The sequence below is a fragment of the Miscanthus floridulus genome, chromosome 9 (assembly GCF_019320115.1).
Source record: "Miscanthus floridulus cultivar M001 chromosome 9, ASM1932011v1, whole genome shotgun sequence".
NCBI lineage: Eukaryota > Viridiplantae > Streptophyta > Magnoliopsida > Poales > Poaceae > Miscanthus > Miscanthus floridulus.
In genome coordinates, this window is record NC_089588.1 from 64351271 (window position 1) to 64366316 (window position 15046).

The 15046-nt window shown below is 48.0% G+C and overlaps 1 protein-coding gene across 1 annotated transcript; it reads left to right on the top strand.

Annotated features, from left to right (window-relative positions):
* The first annotated feature begins 7980 nt into the window (after positions 1-7980).
* Positions 7981-8902, top strand: LOC136480036 (uncharacterized). Its single transcript, XM_066477709.1, has 4 exons — positions 7981-8143; positions 8296-8445; positions 8505-8650; positions 8789-8902. Exons 1-4 carry the CDS (start codon positions 7981-7983, stop codon positions 8900-8902), a joined length of 573 nt encoding a protein of 190 aa, XP_066333806.1.
* The last annotated feature ends 6144 nt before the right edge of the window (positions 8903-15046 follow it).

Here is a 15046-nt window from a genome sequence, read left to right on the forward strand (position 1 = left end):
GGGAAGGGTCCCAACTCCTACAAGGACGAGCGGATATCTATCAGCACATCCTTGCTCTCTAGGTCATCCCACTCGATGTCATTGACTACCTTGTCATCATCTTCTTCTTCATCATCGTCATCATTGTCGGTGTCCTTCCCTCGCTTCCACGCCTGTAGCTTCTGTTGCCTCTTCTGCCTTTTGTCCTCCTTCGCCTTCCTAAGCCGCTTGCCCTTGGTGCGATTCACCGCCCTCACAAATGAATCCCTCAACAATGGAGCCGGGTGATCTATGAGGATGAGGTCCCTCGGCTGGTCCCCCCATCTCAATGTTAGTATCAAGAGGTCAGGAGATCAATTGAAGAGGAGGAATGAGGAGAGGAAACTTATGAAGACGACGTAGCCTAATTCTAGCCGCATTAGAGGATGCCCCGACATTAGGTACACAAAGTCAGGGGGGCACCCACATTGTCCCATGAAGGATCTATCTCCTCCTTAATGCACTATGCGACTTCAAAGGGGGAGAGCGCTCCATCGGCGAGCGCCGTCCTATCGAACGATGCCTTGGGCACCATCGCATATAGCGGAAGCGCCCGCCTCATCAATGGTGCCACCCTCCTTGCATGGTAGGCCATGATGATGCATGACCCCTTTAGGATGCAGATGGCGGTGAGGTGGTCCTAGATCTTCTTCTTGTCTTTCTCTAGGACACCCCACTTCCTCCATGATTCTAGGGCCTCCTCGATCAGGCGCCCGATGAACTCCGATAGGGGGGCATCAGCATCATTCTTGAAACAGAACCACTATGAATGCCACCCCTTGTTGGAGGTCAACAACCATATCGATGGGTACTCACCGACCCAGTTGTTCTAGAGGTGGATGCCGGTGCATCCCATCGACTTATGCAGCTCCTGCCTGTCTCCCTTCTCCCTCTTCTTTTAGAGGGTGATGGCGAAGAAGTGCCACCACAGATCGAAGTGGGGACTGATCCCTAGGAATCCCTCGCACAAGGCGTTGAACGCCACCATGTGCTGGATCCCAATGGGATTGAGGTGCTGCAACTCAATTTTGTAGTAGTAAAGCAGCCCCAGAAGAAATCTATGAGTGGGGGCAGTGAACCCACGCTAATGGAAGTGCGTGAAAGACACCACATAGTCATCAAGTGGTGACAACATCTCCTCCTCACCGAGCAGCAACCACTCCTTAGCCGAGGTCCGCATACAGAGAAGGCCACAATGGACGAGGCCCTCCATACGCTAGAATGTGATGTTAGAGCAGCACCACGGATCCATTGGAAGATGGGGGTGGGTGGATATGAGCTCGACGGGGGCTAGGATGTGGATGCAGGAGGCCTAGGCGATTTGCGGTGGTGGTTGCCAATGCGAAGGCAAGAAGGAAAGGTATGAAACCCTGGGGTGGACCCTTTTGGTTTTATAGGGGCGATGGGTGCGAGCAAACCAATCGTCCGCCTAGATCTCCATGCCAACCATGATCTGCCACAACATCACGCCACAGGATATGCGCACGCAATCCCTATTCTTTCCCTTTGAAAACTTGCTGGACATTTCACCTCTCTGGACAGGCCATGACTCATCACAAATAAGAGGAATATGGATAAAAAACACCTCTATGGCCTAGCTGGGCCCAGGAGTTCAAAGGTTGGCCCATTGATGGTTCGGCAGCCGCTCTAGACACCCTTAAGATAAGGGATGGAAAGGCATGGGCCTGCAAGTGGCTAGTATCTAGGCACACGAGCACCACAAGCATCTCAGCCCACAATCAAGGCTTAGCCAGGCTAACCCTAGCTGGATCTATGTGAACAGGATGTCGGAACCCCAATCAAACTATCTAGCTAACGAACCACCAAATCTCACGACCATACCCGCGATGGGTCTGACCTCGGCAAGAAGGAATCACCGTCCACGCCGTGGGCGACAAAAGAAGGCTAGGGCCCTTAGAGTCCTACCTTTCGTAAAAAACCTCCAAAGGAGTATTCTACTCCTCCGCAGGCTCAGGGGCTACACCCACCGGGTGCGCTCATGCGCACCCACTAACAAGTCAAAAAATCCCTAGGCAATTCTACCTAAATCACTCGGGGGCTTGGGGGCTACTGTCGAGGACCAATACTAGGGTACCCGAAGAGGAGGAGCTAATAACCATCAATGTTGATCCATCCGAGCGGTCAAGAGCGTGACTACACCTCTTGCTAGGCTTCGCCTTGTCCGACCACCAAGGCCATGGGCTCTGCCTCATCTGACCCCTGAGGGTGGGCTCTGCCTTGGTGGACACTAAGGCTATAGGCTCCATCTTGCCTGACCCCCCAGGGTTGGGCTCCGCCTCGTCTGACCCCCGAGGGCGGGCTCTGCCTCGCCCGACATCTGAGGGTGGACTCCACCTCACTCGATGTCTGAGGGCTAGCTCTGCCTTGCCCGACATCTGAGGGCAGACTCTACGTCGCTCGATGTCTAAGGGCTGGCTTGGCTCACCCGACATCTAAGGGCAGGATCCGCCTCGCCCGACATCTGGGGGCAGACTTTGCCTCACCTGACGTCTACCGGCTGGCTCTGCCTCGCCTGATGTTTGAGGGCTGACTCCACCTCGCTCGATGTCTGAGGGATGGCTCCGCCTCACCCGGCATCTAAGGGCAGGCTCCGCCTCGCTGTAACTCCCTAAAATTTCATTTGCAAATTAGTAATTAAATTGGAGCATTTATTAGATTTTCTATGCATTTAACCTAGGCCAAATAATACATTTTGGTTAATTAAAATTAACTATAAGGTTTAAAAACATGTTTGTTGCATTCATGCCGAAGCATACTATTTCTGGTTGAGTGTAGGGCCAGGTTGTTTGAGGTTGAATTCAAAATTCATTTGAATTTGATCAATTTTCAAAGCTTAGAAACTAGGAAAGGATTTTCTTTTAAAAATTTCTTCTTTCTCCTATCTAGCCAACTCTAGAACTGGCCCAATTTTTCTTTTTCTTTTCCCACATCGGCAACCGGCCTTGGCCTACTGGCGGCCTAGCCCTGCGCTTCCCCTCCCTTCCTTTCCTTCGCACTCACGGCCTGCTTGCGGCCCGCTCTGCACCTTTGTTTTGGGTCGCTCCACGCGCGTGCCCCTGCAGCTCACTCCATGGTACAGCTCGGCGCTCAACCCAGCTCTTAGTGCCCATGCCCGCATGCCCGCTCTATTTCTCTAGCAACCAGGACCTGCCCATCAAACGCGCCTCCCTCCTTTCCTTCCCTGCCTCGCTGGTGATGGCGTGCTTGCCATTGGAGGCAACCGCACCCACCGGGCCACCGGGCCAGGAATGGAAGGCATCCAAATCTGCCCTCATCATGCTCCCTTCCTTCTATTGCAGTGCCCCACTCACCTACAAAACCCCAAGCTGAGCCCCACCCTCTCTCCTTTTCCCGTTCACCGTTCGAGCTCTCATCACCGCCCCGCAATCCGCCGTTCCAGTACCCAATCAACGTCGTCGATGTGCCCGTGAGCTCCACCGTACTCCACTAGAACCATAGGTGCCTTCATCTCTATGTTTTGGTATTAAATCACTCGAATTCATCCTCACCCATGCCTTTTTCTCTCTCCAGCCGCCGTCGTACGTCGCCGAACCCCTTCGGAGCCCTCTCGAACGCCGTGAACGTCTTCTCCGGACTTGCGGTGAGCTGCTCGTACTTCCTGTGCCCTCTTTTCGGTAGTTGATGCCCTAGAGCGCCGTATCGGTGAGCTCCAGTCACGCTGGCCATGGCGCCACCATGGGGGCCATCGCCTTAACATGTTCCACGTCCCTATTTCAATAACCGAGCGAGTTCGCGAGAGCCTATACTTCATTTTTGTGTGTTCGGTTTGATCTGGGGTGGTCTGAAACGCCGTACCGGAGTTCGCCGTGGTGCTCGGCTCATCACTGGCCATGGTGGGCTCGCCGAAGACACAGTGCAGGCGGCGGGGGTTATCCCGTTCATTCCTCGCCGTTGGATTCATGTGAACGGCTCTGATTAGAGCATACCCCTTCGGGGTCTTAACCGGTCCACCGTGGACCCGTGGACACGGTCCACAGCGCCGCGTCAGCGCGCGCCCACACACACATGGTGCACCGTGCCAACAAGAGTGAGCCATGTGGCTGACCAGTCAGCTGGCGATGTGGTCAACTGTGACCTGCCGCGCACTTTTGCTGTTTAGCTCCTCGGTTTTCAGTGAATCAACCCGCGGTCCAATACATTTCAAATGAATTACTTTTTGGTCCTATTTTTATTCGTTTTAGACCCTATAGTTTTAGGAAATAGTGCGTACCATCCATAATTTGTTTAAATTCAGATTTTATTAGTTTAAATTCAAAAATGAGTTCGGTTTATTTACAGAAATGCCATTGAAACTTGTTTTATTGATAACTTTTGAATTTTAAGTCCGATTTGAGTGATTCTTTCGCTCATGTGTTCGTAGCAGTACGTAGATTAGTTTTATAAGCTTTTCAATCCATGTTTTTACTTTTTGGTGTACTATTCTAATAGAAGTCTATTTGTATGCATGTAATGATTGGATTGGATGCTTGATTGGTGAATTGGAACACATTTAGAGGTTGATCGGTTCGAGGTGACTGAGGATCAGTAGGGGGATCAGTAGTACCAAGAGGAGGACTTTGAGGAAGGCAAGTGTAGCAAAGGTCCCTTGTGCCTATGAACTCTATAATTCATTTACATGCATGTGTCTAAATTTGAATTACCTTTAAGGACTTTACCTAGATTACTATTGTACCACATATCCTTGTTACCTATGGTTTGGGATGCATTTTGTATAGATGTTGTAGCGCTCAACATAAAATAATTGTTAAACATGACTAAAGGTATTATGTAATGTGATAAAATGGAGCTTTTTAGCAATAATTAGGGGGCTAGAGTACGGGGTTGAGTGCTCTAGTGCCTCTCCATAAGGACTTAATCCTGAAGCAGCCACTAGGAGATTTCGTACAACCCCGAGTGTCATATGGCTCTGACTTTAACCTGTTAACTAGATTGTACTAGCTCGTCTATAGCTTTCCGTAAGGGCAAGAGGGGGCACTAGTTGGTATGTTTCTTTTCCTACTAGGGTGTGTACCGTGCCACGACCACGAGTGCCACTCCGAGAGAAGGGCCACATACGGCTAGACGGCTTAAACCTTAGCAGCTATGACTTGTTAGTGTGATTTGAAAAGGGTTACATAGTGAAACCCTACCACACTTCCTAGGTAGAGGTTCTGTGGGCTTTGCAAACCCCGGCATTGGGAATCACGGCTCGGTGGGTAAAGTTGTACAATTTCTGCATAAATATTTAACCTGTTATAACCGACGTGCTCACAGATACGAGCGATCTGGATCCTTCATGATTAGTGGTTACTATGGATGGTTGGGAAATGGATATAATCTTGATTATTCATTACTACCAATTGGGTTGGGATTATTTACTAAAGTAGTGATTCAGGATGCTAAAACTTGAACAGCTAAACTTGCAAACCGCAGTCAAACTGTGTCAAGCCTTTGAGCCTCATAGATCCCTTTGATATACTTGCTAAGCATGGTGAGCTTACACTTGTTTTACATTCAATGAAAACCCCAGATGGGTAATAGATAACGTGTATGAAGAGTTTCCAGAAGATGTCTAGGACTACTAGATTGTTGTTCGCCAGTTGGAGTCCCTATGGCAGTTTAGTCTAGTTTCCGCTTTGTGTAATAATGTTGCCAATGAGCAAGATTATGTGATAACAGTATGATGAGATATGCGATGTAATAAAGTACTTTACTTCGATATTATTACAATTTGATGGTATATGTGTGTTTGGACATCCTGGGTGCACATATATGAGTACTTGATTTTGCTATGCAAAATTGGGTGCGACAAATTGGTATCAAAGCTATAACTGACTATAGGACAATCAACCTAGTTATAAATGGACGTTTCTAGGATCACATTATCTTTATTTTGCTACCTTTAATTTACTATAAAATTTTGCTTATATTCTATCCTTTATCTGTTGCAAAAATTATCTTATTCTAATACTCAACCTTTTCAATCTTATAGATGGCCCGCACCAAGCTGACACCCCGCAAGCGTACCATTGTGATGCCAACAAGGAGGACGAGGTTCATGCTTGGCAAGCACGTTCCTGCACATCTAGTGGAGGCTCTGAGGAGCATGGAGGAGGAACCGCCTATAGAGGTGCCCATGGAGGAACCTCTGGAGGAGCAGATGGAGGATGAACCCATGGATGAAGAGACTGAAGAGGTGCCCATGTTTGAGGAACCCATAGAGATAGAAGAATCTAGGGAGGAGCCCATGGAAGAAAATGGACAGGGTGGTCAGGATGGAGCTGGTGACCCTGATGATGGTGATGATTCTGATAATTCTAATTCTGATGATGGGGGTAATGATGGTGGTGATGGTGGAGATGATAGTGGAGATGATGGTGGTAATGGTGACAAAGATGGAGGAGACAATGGAAATGATGGTGATGATGACCATGATGCACTGCTGGCTCAAGGGTGGACCATGGAGATCCACTATGATTTGTAGGGTGATACCTACTACCACCCTAAGCTTCTCTCCCTTGTATGTCGGTACCACGCCAGATGCACTATGTAGTACCGGACAGAGCATTGGACCCACCCTGACTACACCGGCTTCTAAGAGACAGAGCTGTACATCCATGAAGGGACTCGAGTATGCTACATCCACCGTGCCATCACTGCATGGCTCACACATGCATCCTCCATCCGGGATGCTACTCGATAGGTGTTGGTGGTCAATCATGACCGCCACTTTGACGACATTGCATGGGAGGAGGATCATTATCTCCCCCCCCCCGTCGTAGCGGCCAATCCACCTGCAACATCGCCGCACCACTTGGGGAGGCGAACCATAGGCTTAGGCCTACCTTGATGAGCTTGGCCTAGACAAACACCGACTTGGATCAAGCTTTGGATGAGCTAGATGTCATGGGGAAGGCATACTTGCAGCTTGCCTGTGAGAATCCTATGTTGAAGCAACATCAAGGAGGTCCTGACGTGGAAGCGTCAGGTATTCCTGCTCAATCGCCCCTGAGGAACAGAGGAGGATTTGGAGACCCCCAACACCAGCACCAACATCGACCCATAGGAGGATTTCCTAAAAATATGTAATAAACACGCATAGATGTGTGAGAGAGTGTTTAGTTTCTTTTCTTTTAATGGTTGAACAATTGATACTTGAGTGGTTGGATGGTTGTCATGATGAACAATGTTTGATTTGGATTTTTGTCTTGATTGTGATAGCTTGTGGGCATGTCCACAGTCATTTAGTTAAGATTAAGGCTTAAGGATGATATGAATAAATAGTTGGGTTTCTTTGATATCTTGCTGTCCATTCTGTATCATTCTGAGCAGTCTACCTTTATCAGTTCATATCTCATGTTCTAGATGTCCAATGGTCATGAAAATTTTATGGAGATAACTAGACTTCTACATCTTTCTTTTGGCTCTGGAATCACCTCAATACCTATTATGAATTGTGAGATACAGCTGTTGTTATTTGATGTTTCTGTGCTGTCAGAATTCTGGAGCAGTACTGCTTGTCGTCTGTTTTTGCCTAATGAAACGTTAGAATCTGAAAATGTGTTCTAAATGAAAGTTGTAGAGAATTTTATAAGATTTTCAGAAAGTTAAAATTCGCATTCAGATGATAAAGAGAGAGCGGGATATGCTCGTTTTACTGCACTACTATCTGTCCAACTCGCCGGAAAGTTCATAACAATTATCTTCTTGTATACCCTATATATATATTTCTTATCTTGATCTTGTGATACCTACTATCATTAGGACATTATCTCTTAAAGGTTATATATTTTGGACATGTGAGACTTATATGATGTATCTATAGATGGTGAACACCAGGAGGAACAACCACGGAAGCAAGGACTTGCCACCGCCACCCCTATCACTATGGAGCAACTGATGATGATGCAAACTCAATTGCTTCAGCAGATGGCTTAGAGCATGCAGAATATTGGGAATGGGAATGGGAATGCACCCCCTCAAGTCAGAGACAAAAGAGGAGAGTTTCTGAAGGGACATCCACCTGTCTTCAAGCATTCCACTGACCCACTCCAAGCTGATGACTGGCTACGTGTAATTGAGAGGCAACTTGATATTGCACAGTGTGATGACAGAGAGAAGGTTTTGTATGCTTCTGGATAGCTGCAAGGAGCTGCACTTGACTGGTGGGACTCTTTCCACTTTGGCCATACTGAAGCTAATCCCATCACTTGGCAAGAGTTCGCAGTGCCTTCTGCTCTCATCATGTGCCTACAGGGTTGATGAAGCTAAAGAAGAAGGAATTCTTGGCTCTCAAGCAGGGGAGCATGTCTGTTGCAGAGCATCATGACAAGTTCATACAATTGTCATGGTACGCACCTACGGAAGTGGAAGATGATGAGAAGAGGCAGGAGCTATTTATGGAAGGTCTGAATGATGGTCTCCAGTACCAACTGTTGTCCCATACCTTTGCTAGTTTCGAGCAGCTGGTGGACAGGCCTTGGTTATAGAGAAACAAGCGCCGTCAAATGGAGGACAAGAAGAGGAAATTCTAGGGGGCAACAGCAAGGGAGTAGTAACTCTCATGTCCGCACTGCTCCTCAGCAAGCTTACCCACAGCAGCGCTATCAGAGTCAGTCTGGTCTGATCAACCACAACCAGGCAACCATAGTGTGCACAGTAGCAGTGACAACAATATAGGGCACCAGTCTAATGCTAGCAGCAAACCAAAAATGTTCCTATGAGGAATAATGTCCCTAATGGTCTACAGAAGAATGGCACACCAAAGGCGTCAAATGCAGTCAATGACAACAGATGCTTCAACTATGGAGAACCAGGACATTACTCCAATAGATGCCCCGAGAAGATGGCTAATATGCAGTAGAACTATGTCCGTGGAAAGGTGAATCATGTAACTGCAGAGATAGCTTAGGAGGCACCTGATGTGGTGATCGATACGTTTACGATCAACTCAAACTCAACTACAATTCTTGTTTATTCTGGTGCTTCGCATTCCTTCATAGCATATACTTTCATAAAGAAGCATGGTATTCCCATGTGTGTTATGAAGAAACCCATGTTAGTAAATTCACCTAGAGGGGAAATGAAAGCAAATTGGATATGCTTAGCTGCTAGTCTCATCATAAGGGGGTAGAATTTCAAGCCAACCTTGTTGTCATAGACTCATCTGGAATTGATGTTATCTTGGGTATGGATTGGTTGAGGTCCCGGAAGACAGTTATAAATTGTGGGAATAGTTCCATGAATCTAACCACTCCCTCTGGAGAGAAAGTTGAGTATGTGGCAACACAGTCAGCCTTGAAATCTGTCAGGTTAATCAATTGGAGGGCACAACCCTAGAGGATATATGGATAGTAAATGAGTATCTGGATGTCTTCCCTAAGGAGTTACCAGGTATGCCACCTGAATGAGATATTGAGTTTATAATTGAACTTTTACCTATAACTGCACCCATAGCTAAGAGACCCTATAGAATGGGAGTGAATGAATTAGCGAACTTAAGAAATAAATAAGGGAATTGCTAGATAAGGTTTATGTCCAACCTAGTTCTTCACCTTAGGGTGCACCAGTATTGTTTGTAGAGAAGAAAGATGGTACACAAAGAATGTGCATAGATTACAGATCACTTAATGAGGTCACAATTAAGAACAAGTATCCACTGCCTAGAATCGATGACCTATTTGACTAGTTGAAGGGAGCTTGTGTATTTTCCAAGATCGACCTCCTATCTGGATACCATCAGTTGAGAATAAGACGTTCTAACATTCCCAAAACTGCTTTTGTGACCTAATATGGATTATATCAGTTCACAGTCATGCCTTTTGGTCTGACAAATGCACCTGCTTACCTCATGTATTTGATGAACAAAGTATTCATGGAGTACCTTGACAAGTTTGTCGTTGTGTTCATTGATGATATATTAGTCTACTCTACGAATGAAGAAGAACATGAGGAACATTTGAGGTTAGTATTGCAGAAGCTTAGAGAACATCAACTCTATGCTAAGTTTAGCAAATGTGAGTTTGGGCTAAGAGAAGTATCTTTCCTTGGTCACATAATCTCTAATGGAGGAGGAGTAGCAGATCCCAAGAAGGTTAGAGATGTGTTGAGTTGGAAGCCACCTCAAGATGTTAGTGAGATTCAGAGTTTCCTTGGTATGGCTGGGTACTATAGGAGATTCATCAAGGGATTCTCTAAGTTAGCAAAACCCATGACTGCTTTGTTAGAAAAGAATGCCAAATTTGTATGGTCTAAGCAATGTCAGGATAGTTTTGAGGAGTTGAAGAAGAGACTGACTTCTGCCCTTGTGCTTATCTTACCTAATCTTACCAAAAGCTTCTCTATCTATTGTGATGCCTCATGGCAAGGTCTAGGCTGCATTCTTATGCAAGAGGGGTAGAGTTGTTGCCTATGCATCTAGACAGCTGAGAAAACATGAGTTAAATTACCTGACTTGTGATATGGAATTAGCAGTTGTGGTACATGCTCTCAAGATTTGGAGGCATTACCTGATTGGCCATAAGTGTGAGATTTATACGGATCATAAGAGTTTGAAGTATATATTCACTCAGTCAGATCTGAATTTGAGGCAGCACAGATGGCTAGAATTAATCAAGGATTATGATTTGGAGATACACTATCATCCAAAAAAAGCTAACGTTGTAGCAGATGCCTTGAGTAGGGGGAGTTATATAAACATGGCCTATGCAACTCAATTACCTAAAGAGTTGTGTGAGGAGTTCGAACACCAAAATTTGGGTATTGTGGCTAACACTACGGAGTTAGAGGTGGAACCTACTTTAGAACAAGAGATTCGTAAGGGACAGTTGAATGATGAGAAGATCAAAGAAATTGCTGAACGTATAGTAATTGGTAAAGCCCTAGGATTCCACATGGATGATCAAAGAACAATATGGGTTTGGTAAAAGGATTTGTGTGCTAGAAGTGAAGTCTATTAGAGAGTCTATCTTGAGGGAAGCTCATGACTCGGCTTATTCCATACACCCGAGGAGTACTAAATTGTATCTTGATTTGAAAGAGAGATATTAGTGGTATGGACTAAAAAGAGATGTGGCTGAACATGTGGCCATATGTGATACGTGCCAGAGGGTAAAGATAGAGCATCAGAGGCCAGCAGGTTTACTTCAACCTATGAAGATACATGAGTGGAAATGGGAAGAAGTTGGAATGGATTTCATAGTTGGATTACCCTGTACATAGAGGGGATATGACTCTATCTGGGTAATTGTAGACCATCTGACAAAAGTAGCACATTTCATGCCTGTCAAGACAACTTATTCTAGTGCGAAGTTGGTAGAGCTATACATGGAAATGATTGTATGTTTACATGGAGTACCAAAGAAGATTGTTTCAGATAGGGGTACACAGTTCACATCTCATTTTTGGTAGAAGTTGCATGAGTCCATGGACACGAAGTTGAACTTTAGCTCAGCTTATCATCCTCAGACAGATGGGCAGACCGAGAGAACCAATTAGATTTTAGAGGATATGTTGTGTCGGGTTCATAAACCTGGGGTCCCTCGGGGACCGTCCTCCGCGCCAAGGCTCGGCCTAAGAGTCTAAATACAATAGGCTAGAAGGATGGCCCAGTTGCCGGCCAGAAGGTCTGGACCAAAAGGAGCGGCACCCGCTCATCAACACCTTCGGCCCACCACTCCGATCGGAGCACTCGCTTCGACCTCCGGCTGTCTCTAGACGCCCTCTCCGATTGGAAGGCCTAGCCCAAAGTGCTACTTCCGGCTTTGACCCTACATCTTCAACTGAGGATCACAGGAACCCTGCTCACCGCTCTTCTCCGACCAATGCACTCAGAGCCAACTAGAACCGTCCAACCGGGGACGCCCGCTCGGAAGGAACCAGGAGACGTGTGGATAAAAGCAAGGCAAGGCTCACAAGTCAAAACCACTGTACTAGGACCATACCCTACATGGAATAGTACTCTACAGCTACCCTAACACAAAGATATCTCCCTCTACAGTATTGTAGGCGCCGCTAAAAACTCCCATGTGGTAAGCGCCCCCATGTGCCTCTGGGCATCGATAGCGTTATGGGCACCGGGATTTACCGTACTAGGTGAACGTGGTGAGACTCCTCACATGCCCTCTAGGCATCGAACAGGATTTGCAGGTACTGACAACTACTGTCCCTAAAGAAGGCAGCACGACCTCCCACATGTATCTGACATTCTATAGTGACATCAATAGTGTTGTAGGCGCCTAACATTATCTTGTACCCACCGGCGTGGGCAACAAGGCTCAGTAGGCATAGGCAACAAGGCTTGGTAACATATGCACCCTTTCCCTCTCACTTGTAAAGCCATCCCCTTCATCTAAAAAAGGGGGTGTGCTTCCCCCAACAAGGGGAAACCGATTCGAGTTAATCAAAGTTCCTAAGTTCACTAGCTCACAACCACAGAACAGCCAGGTTCAGACCTCAAGCACCTGCTTGAACACTTAGCTCATAGCGAAGTTCCTGTCACTCTCAGCCCTTCCAACCAGAGCCGACCGGACCTCTTGTACACCCCATCCTTCTCCTTCTTGTCTATAACCCCACTACAAACTTCGAGCACCTAGGCTTAGGAATAAAGTCACTGACCGAACCTGACTGGACGTAGGGCACGTTGCCTGAACTAGTATAAATCCTGTGTCATTGAGTGCTAGGCCACCTCCGATCACAATGTACAACAAAACTACAAATAATCCCTAGTTGGTTACTTTTTGTACCAAATGTTGGCGCCGTCCGTGGGGAAGACGTTGTACGTTCAACACTTTTTGGTCATCGGATGGTCCATTTTTCCGCCACCCCCCACAGTGGCGGGCTCGGGCAATACGATTCGCTTTGGCTTGTTGGAGTTTCCCACACCCTCGCCCGCCGGGATGCGGGTTCCACTCATCTTCGAGCCATCCCAGGCCTTCCTCTTCGGAAGCCTGGACTTCATCACCGACCAACTCGGCGTACTACCCCTCCACGAGAAGGCTTGTGACCCGGCACTCATCGGAGGGATGTCCTCCATTGACTCCGGGATGCGCAACTTCGACGACACAGCATCTGCGCTTCATTTCGAGCAAACTCTCTGCTCAAACCCCACTGTAAGTAATAAGCATACTGTTATTCGCTTTTTATTTGCTATCTACCACCGATCACCTAGAGGGAATGTACCGCCCATGCCACAAACACCGTATGATCGGTTCCCCTATGACCTCACATCCTCCATGGATGCATACGCTCGGGGGCTCTAAAGGATGCTGGCACCATCCCCCATCATGTCTAAATTCGTGGGAATGGCAGGCTACGTTCCTGCCATTTCCCATGAACTCCCGGATGGCGAGAGCGACGGTTCTAGCATCGGTGACATGGCACCCCGCCACCGTCCGTCTCGGGAGTGCACTATGGCGGACGCTCTGGGATAGCCGCTGGTGGTTTTGGAGTTTGCGTAAACTAACACACCTCCAGACCCACGTGCTAGGGCCCTCGTGTCTGTGCAAGCACATGCTAAGGAATTATGACAATGACGGCAGAACCAGCCACCGCCTGCGCCAGCGCAGTCGGTGCGACATGTTGCACCCCATGCGCCTGGCTCGGAGGGTGGCGCCTAGGGTCATGCCCATCAGGTCCAACACGACATCATGAACAACGAGAGCAATCTTCCACAATTTGCCCGGGCCAGCCATAAAATCGCTGTTGCGGCAATGCCTCTGTGCATCATTCCTGAGCCTATCGAGCCCTAGGAGCGCACAGTCTATAGGAACCTTCAGGTTTTGGTAGAAGCCGCCGCCGTCCAATAGGCGAAAAGCTCCACATTGCAACTCCAACCCACACCCTCTCTCCCCACTGGGGAGCGAAGACGCGCCACATGGGTCACTCCATCCGCTCACCGCTACAACCATTAGGAGCGACTCGGGAAGTGGGAATCGCACCATGATCCAACCTAGCACCCGCTCCACTCCAACCACCGGTACACGAGTGGCCCAATCCGCACTAGGACACTTGTAGCATCATCAACAACTAGCATTGGGCCCGGCACGATAGTAATCTCCATCGAACGGCAGCAGCTGACACGAATCTCGGCCGAACCATTAAGGGGAGCGGTGGAACATGCCCTAGGCGCAGTCGCCGGCTTGACGACCGGAGCCCCAGCCCTGAGGGCCCAGGGCCATAGGCCTTCAGCCGGCGCATCAAGAGAGCGCCATTCCCACAGTGTTTCCGACCGCCCACCAACATCACCAAATACACTAGGGAGACAAACCTAGGCATTTGGCTCGAAGACTTCCGACTCGACTATCGGGCCGAAGGAGTGGATGATGACTATTTCATCATTCAATACCTTCCCATTTGCGTGGGGAACATGTTTGGGCATGGCTTGAATTCCTTCTACATGACAGCATCCATGACTGGACGGACCTCAAGAGGGTCTTCGTTAGGAATTTCTAGGGGACATACGTCCGCCCAGGAAACTCCTAGGACCTCAAGAGCTGTCAATAGGAGCCCAATGAGTCCCTACAGGATTATTTCTATAGGTTCTCCCAACAATGCAACTCCCTCCCCGATGCCGTCGACACAGACGTCATCAGCGCGTTCCTCTCTAGGACGAACTGTGAGTCCCTGATCCACAAGCTTGGCTGCTTGAAACCCCGTACCATCCATGACCTACTCGATGTCGCCACCAACCATGCCTCTAGCGAGGAGGTGGTCAGAGCGGTCTTTAGTGGAGGCCGAGATGAGGTCAAAGCCAAGCGCATGGACCCAGACGAAGGCCCCTCCACGCAGAGGGGCAAGAAAAACAAAAAAGATCAACGCCGGTTGGACAGCTCTGCGCTGGTCGCCATGGCCGATCGCACAGCCAAGCAGCCCCAACAGGGACTACCTGACCACTTCAACAAACTCATGGATGATCCATGCACCAACCACGCATACCCCGTCAAGCACCTCTACAAGGAATGCGAGCTCCTCAAACGCTTCCTTCGATAGGTCGACAGGCCAAAGGAGG